General features: G+C 37.9%; 1 protein-coding gene across 1 annotated transcript; it reads left to right on the forward strand.

Moving 5' to 3' along the window:
- The first annotated feature begins 2,484 nt into the window (after positions 1 to 2,484).
- Positions 2,485 to 3,687, forward strand: LOC110441443. The gene is made up of 2 exons (XM_021484578.1): positions 2,485 to 3,184; positions 3,377 to 3,687. The coding sequence occupies exons 1-2, from the start codon at positions 2,485 to 2,487 to the stop codon at positions 3,685 to 3,687; spliced, it is 1,011 nt and encodes a 336-aa protein (XP_021340253.1).
- The last annotated feature ends 4,122 nt before the right edge of the window (positions 3,688 to 7,809 follow it).

Here is a 7,809-nt window from a genome sequence, read left to right on the forward strand (position 1 = left end):
TATATCATAAGTTATAAGTTACACATATCATACGTTATAATTTACAAATACCATACGTTATAAGTTATACATATCATACGTTATAAGTTATGCATATCATACGTTATACGTTACATAAATCATACTTTATAACTTACACATATACGTTTTAGGTTACGCATATCATAAGTTATAAGTTACACATATCATACGTTATACGTTACGCTTATCATACGTTATACGTTACACATATCATACGTTATACGTTACAAATATCATTAGTTATACGTTACACATATCATACGTTATACGTTACAAATATCATTCGTTATACGTTACACATATCATACGTTATACGTTACACATATCATACGTTATACATTACACATATCAAACGTTATAAGTTGCACATATCAGACGTGATAAGTTACACATATCATACGTTATAAGTTACAAATATCATACGTTAAACGTTACACATATCATACGTTATAAGTTACACATATGATACGTTATACGTTACGCTTATCATACGTTATACGTTACACATATCATACGTATGATATGTGTAACGTATAACGTATAATAAGCGTAACGTATAACGTATCGTATGTGTAACTTATAACGTAGGATATATGTGTAACGTATAACGTCTGATATGTGTAACGTATAATGTATGAAATTTGTACCGTATAACGTATGATATGTACGTATGATATGTGTAACGTACAACGTATGATATGTGTAACTTTTAACGTAGGATATGTGTAATTTATAACGTATGATATGTGTAAATATGGTGGCAAAGCAGAGCAAATAAAAATATAACGTATGATAAGCAAAACGTCTAACGTATGATATGCGTAATGTATAACGTATGATATATGTAACGTATAACGTATGACAAGCGTAACGTATAACCTATGATATGTGTAACGTATCATACGTTATACATTACGCAGATCATACGTTATACGTTTTGCTTATCATACGTTATATTTTTATTTGCTCTGCTTTGCCACCATATTTACACATATCATACGTTATATGTTACTCATATCATACGTTATACGTAACACATATCATACGTTATATGTTACTCATATCATACGTTATACGTTCCACATATCATACGTTATACTTTACACATATCATACGTTATAATTTACACATATGATACGTTATACGTTACGGTTATCATACGTTATACGTTACACATATCATACGTTATACATTACGCATATCATACGTTATACGTTTTGCTTATCATACGTTATATTTTTATTTGCTCTGCTTTGCCACCATATAACCTTACCAAACAAAATAGAAAGATATCAGATAGTAATTCTCACATAATTCCCATTGGTGTAGTGATATGAAGAACATGTTCATGACGTCATTATGTTAAGTGTATTATTGACGTCACGAAAAATAAATGTCGCAAAACGCATTCCTCGTGGTAACCCATCCGTGCTACCGGATAAAAAAAAACAAGTGATCAGTGTACCTCGCAACAATTTATGAAGTCATGTTGTATAAAAGGTGAATATCCTCAAAGTGGAGTATATTGATTAAATTGTTGAAATTGAAATGATGATTTTGAATTTATTTCCACAAACTATATTTTTTGCCGGGAACCGTCGCATGTACTCGTGACGTCACAATAACAGGTCCCGTTGACAGACCGCGCGAAATCTGACTTTGAAATGCGTTAACAGGTTGGAAATATAAAAAAAAAATCAATAAAAAACGGAAATATAAATATCAAACTGCCTTCTATGGAAAGCTATTGTCGTATAATTCTCACAGGATTACAGATAAATTAATCATAACGCGCGTACTTTAATTGTTTTCAGGTGGGTGAACAAGTTCAAGAATAGTTAACTTGACATCATAGAGGATTCACGGTCAAGCAGGCAAATTCTTGCAGGATCACAAAGGACATATTACTGCTGTGAAATCAGTAAATAAGGATGATGGTCGTTATACTGTTTCTGAGAAAGCTCATATGCTTGGCTTACATCGTGCATATCACATTCTGACCAATTGCTTGAAATTATAGAAGCCTTCCTTCGAAGGAATGTAATAACGATTACACTATGAACAACATACCTTTGATTCAGATATTGAAAAGGGAATACCTAAATAAGACTTTATACAATTATCAAAATTCGTCTTTTCAACGACTACCAAGAATGAAGCTGGATCAAATGAACAGTTTATATTTCGTTAGAAAACCATAACTCTTCCATTAATTTTTTTTTTTTTACTTTGAAATCAGTATGGGACGGCAAAGAGAATGATATCCTTGATTGACATATGTATTACTGGGTGAGTTTTGGTGAAGAAAGAAGTATTTAATGCGGATTCGCATTTTTTATTGTATTATTTCAATCAACATTTCTGTTGAGAAAGGGCATCCAGGGAATCGCAGGGGATGTGAAATCCGTTAAGCCATTGGGATCGGGCGATCTCCTTATAGAGGTTTATCGCCAACAACAGGCGATGAACCTACTCGGAACAACCAGTTTTGCCGGCATCGGTGTCAGTGTGAAACCACACTCATCACTTAATTGCAGCAAGGGGGTAATCAGGTGCCCAGCCTTGCGCAATGACACCGATGAAGACATACTGGCATATTTCCAGGAGGAGAGCGTCCCGGTCTCTGAGGTGAGGCGGATGGTGATCAGGAGAAACAATGATACAATCAAAACAAACACCTTCATCATCACTTTTTCAACGCCAACACTACCCCAAATACTAACAATCGGATACCAGAGGTACAACGTTTCCGTCTACATCCCAAATCCATTGCGATGCCGAAACTGTCAGAAGTACGGTCATCACGAAAAGCGATGTAGACGAAAATCGATCTGCCAGTATTGTGGCCGTGAGGGTCACACCGAGCAAAATGACTGTGACATCGCCAACCTGCGCTGTGTCAACTGTGAGGGGAAGCACGCTGCCTCTTCTCGCGACTGCCCTACCTGGAGCCAGGAGAGGGAGATATTACGGGTTAAATATACCCGAGGTGTCTCTTTCCCCGAGGCCAGGAGGATAGTCGGGAGTGCAGACATTGCTACACCCTCTTACGCACAAGTGACTCGAGGCAAGGCGCCGGTTGACAGTGTCACGGTCAAGGATGCTTCGGTTCAAGTTTCTGAAGACATACCTGCCTGGGGCTCACAAGTCCCAGACATGGCTGGTCAACAGAACTTGAAAATCCTCACGGGGGACCCATCCCGTTTCACGACTTTTCGAAAACCAACCAAAAACAGCAAACAATCAAAACCAGCATCACCATCAAAACCAGCATCTTCATCAAAACCAGCACCTTCATCAAAACCAGCACCACAATCAAAACCAGCACCACCATCAAAAACACCTTCCTCTTCAGGAGAAAACCCTCCAAAGGTTGGCACATCTAGGGCACATGTGCGTTCGCAGCGATCTCGCTCACTCACATCTGTTCCTCGATCCCAACTGAAACCAGAGACAACATCACCCACCAACAGACCTAGGAAAAAAATTAAAATAGCGAGGGGCAAATCCGAAGGACCGGATCTGAATGTCACCTTTGGCAAAGGATCAGAGGACCCGACAAACCGGTTCAATGTCCTACTAGATTTCGATGATGAGATGGAGACGAATGCCTCCGCGCTTCGTGCTTCAACTCCATCGAAATCCAGCCAAAATAACAAAAGATAAATAACACAATTATCCAATGGAACATCCGCGGATTAAAGGCAAATATAGAAGAATTTCAGAATCTATCAAAAGAATTTAGACCCGCCATTTTTTGTCTTCAAGAAATCATGCTCAAAAACCCAATCACGCTTAGAAATTTCTCACTCTACACTAATATTCCAACTGTAGTTAGCAGAGCAGCAGGTGGCGCAGCGGTAGCTGTCCATAAAAATATTCCTCACAGAATGATCAAGTTAAACACAAATTTACAGGCTGTTGCTGTCTGTGCAACATTACACCGACAAATAACTGTCTGTTCAATTTATCTCCCTCCGAGTATTGTTTTCACTTGTGAGCAACTCAATAATCTCGTCTCCCAGCTCCCAACACCATTCATAATCCTCGGTGATTTTAATGGTCATAATAGCCTGTGGGGCTCTCCCAACACAGACGAGAGAGGAAGACGTATTGAGGAATTTATAGATAAAAACAACTTGTGCCTTTTTAACAACAATACCCCTACTTATTTACACCCTGCTACAGGCTCTCGTACCCACATTGATCTATCATTATGCCATCCATCCATTTTACTTGACTATGACTGGAGGGTAAATGATGATCTTTGTGGGAGTGACCACTTCCCAATTTTTCTTCAGAATATTGGGACTCCTCTTGATGATCCTCTACCTCGATGGAATATGCACAAAGCAGATTGGGCCCAATTCCAACACATGTGCATTGAAAAACTAACCATAGACAATTTTACTAACCTCGACGACCCTATCAAAACTTTTACTGAAACACTCACTTCTATTGCCCAAAAGACAATTCCAAAATCCGCTCCAAAACCTACGAAGTTCCTTTTATCTGAAGAATCTTTTAAAACACGCAGTAATCGGGCAGCTGCTCTAAGACGCTACTTCAATTGCCCAACTGCTTCAAACTACAGTGAATTTAAAATTTGGCGGGCAAAGGCTCGGCGATCAATTAAAATTGACAAAAGAAACAGCTGGAGAGAATATGTATCCAAGATATCATCAAACACGTCCTCAAAAAAAGTATGGGATATGATTCGGAAAATAAGTGGGAAAAAGAAAAAGGCAACATCCTCCCACCTCATTAATAAAAACAAAATTTTCTCGTCTATAACTGAAATTGCTGATGCATTTGCAAAAAACATAGCTAAAAACTCATCCCCTCTAAACCACTCCCAAAAATTCCAGTCTTTGAAAAAAAAGAGAGAAAAGAAACGGCTCAATTTCAAATCATCAAACAAAGAAAGTTATAATGAACAATTTACCCTACCAGAACTTGTTGATTCGCTTAGAAAATCACAGGACACTGCTTCAGGTCCTGATGATATTCCATATCAATTTCTAAAGCACTTACCGGACTCTTCACTAACATGCCTTCTTTACATATTCAACCAAGTTTACGCTTCCGGAAAGATTCCCGATTCGTGGAAGAACTCCACAATTATACCTATCCCAAAACCGGGAAAGGATGCTACTGACCCAAACAACTATCGTCCTATCTCTCTGACTAGTTGTGTATGTAAAACTTTAGAACGAATGATAAACACTAGACTGGTTTGGTTTCTTGAGGCCAACGATATAATATCCCCTCTTCAAAGTGGCTTTAGAAATAGAAGAGGGACAAATGACCATCTCATCAGATTAGAGACGTTCATTCGAGAGGCTTTCGCCAAGAAAGAACACCTTGTCGCTGTGTTCTTCGATCTTGAGAAGGCCTATGATACTACATGGCAGTATGGCATCATGAAAGATCTTCACGACCTTGGCGTACGTGGAAACCTTCCCAATTTTATATCTAATTACCTATCAGATAGACACTTCAAAGTCCGTGTTGGTTCAACTTTTTCTGAAACGTCTAAACAGGAAATGGGAGTCCCACAGGGTGGAATCCTATCAGTCACACTGTTTGGACTTAAAATAAATGATATAGTCAAATGTCTTGGTCAATCAACAGAAGGGTCGCTATTTGTGGATGACTTCTTGATCTGTTACAGATCTAAGAACATGCACACGATAGAACGACAACTTCAACAGAGTTTAAACAAACTACAAAATTGGGCAGACGAAAACGGCTTCAAATTCTCTAAATCCAAAACTGTGTGCATGCATTTCTGTCAAAAACGAAAAGCACACAATGACCCAAATCTAACACTCGATGGCACTAGAATTCCTGTTGTTGAACAGACTAAATTTCTCGGCCTCATTTTTGATTCGAAACTCTCTTTCATACCACATATAAAGTATCTGAAGGATAAGTGTTCCAAGGCGTTAAACATTATACGAGTCCTTTCTCATACTGATTGGGGAGCGGATCGTGAAATGCTTTTGCGCCTATACAGATCACTTATTCGAACAAAACTGGATTATGGTTCTATGGTATACGGGTCAGCGCGCAGTTCGTACCTTCAGATGCTAGATCCAATCCATAACCAAGGGCTACGTCTTGCCCTGGGAGCTTTTCGAACAACACCTGTAAAAAGCCTGTACGTGGAAGCAAATGAACCATCCCTTTATGACAGAAGAATAAAACTTTCATTACAATTTGCAACTCAATTAAAATCAAACCCTAAAAATCCTGCTTTCAACCAAGTATTCAACCCCAAATACCAAAACATATTTACGCAAAACCAAAAACTTCTGCCAACATTTGGTATCCGAATTTTGAATTTCCTGCAAGAACTCAACATAAAATTGACGGACATAGCTGAATTTAACATATCTGATGTTCCTCCGTGGACCATTCAAACCCCCGATTTTAACTTTACATTACATGAGCGAGGGAAATCAAGTGTTATGCCCGAAGAACACAAATCCTCCTTTCGGGAATGCATTTCGAATTACCCTTCTCATACACAACTTTACACCGATGGCTCCAAAGAAGGTGAGAAAGTGGCAGCAGCCTGCTGTACTGCCAATACTTGCACTTCAGTCCGACTACCAGACGGCGCCTCCATCTTTTCTGCTGAAGCATGCGCCATTGGTTTGGCCCTCGACCATATCGATGAACACCGCATTAAAAAGGCAATTATTTGTTCAGACTCTCTATCTGTCCTACAGAGTTTACAGTTACGAGATCCTAAAAACACAATCGTACAAAACCTTGCTCTTCGAATATCTCGTATATTAAAAAAGTCTAAAATAACTTTACTATGGATTCCGAGCCATGTCGGAATAAAAGGCAACGAATTTGCTGACAGGGAAGCAAAAAATGCATTGAATCTCGAACAAACAAATATCAAACTACCATACACAGATTTTAAACCTACTATTCGTACAGCCATTCAAAATGAATGGCAGAAACGCTGGTCTCTGGAGACCAACAACAAACTTTTTAAGATACAACCGAAACTTAAAACATCTATTCCCAGTCGGAAAGATCGTAGAGAGGAAGTTGTCCTCGCTCGGCTCCGCACTGGGCACACATATCCTACTCATTCGTACCTTTTAAAACGAGAAGATATACCTTCATGCCACGCATGTGACACTCCATTTACAGTGGAGCATTTTTTAATAGAATGTTCCGATTTTAAACACATTCGTGATAACTACTTCCGAGTCCCGGATATGAAAACACTTTTCAGTTCCGTGGATTCGAAGGCATTATTTAACTATTTGAAAGACATCGGTCTATTTTATAGACTCTGATGTCTTTTAACCCACCTTATCCTTTTTGACGTTATATATATATCGCATATTCCATATCATCTATTCGTTATCTCTTTTATTATTTTAACCCCCTTTTATTATTTTTATTATCTACACATACAATGCGAATACTTTTAAAATGAACCATTTTATCTGATTTTATCTTCGCTATTCACATGTTTGTTAAAAAAGTAAAATAAATAAATAAATCACCATGGCCCTAAATGACCACAGCCGTCGATGGGCCGTTAAACATAAATAAACAAACAAACAAACAAACAATCAACATTTAAAAAAAAATATTAATTCCAATCCATCCTACAACTACTTCCAATGTTAAAGACCTCGTTACAATAATAATCCAATAGAATGAAATAACTTTAAAATGTAGAAATTGTCTTTTTAAAATTCTACTTGTTGTACTTGATAAGATATGAAATTGTAATAATTCTGCTTGTTTTAG

The sequence above is a fragment of the Mizuhopecten yessoensis genome, unplaced genomic scaffold, assembly GCF_002113885.1.
Source record: "Mizuhopecten yessoensis strain PY_sf001 unplaced genomic scaffold, ASM211388v2 scaffold1861, whole genome shotgun sequence".
Taxonomy (NCBI): domain Eukaryota; kingdom Metazoa; phylum Mollusca; class Bivalvia; order Pectinida; family Pectinidae; genus Mizuhopecten; species Mizuhopecten yessoensis.

Bases quoted from the DNA above. Each gene is read 5' to 3' on its own strand.
- LOC110441443 (XM_021484578.1), top strand. From the start codon at position 2,485: ATGAACCTACTCGGAACAACCAGTTTTGCCGGCATCGGTGTCAGTGTG. The intron at 3,185-3,376 runs GTCAACAGAACT...CTTCCTCTTCAG, and splicing joins ACAAGTCCCAGACATGGCTG to GAGAAAACCCTCCAAAGGTT.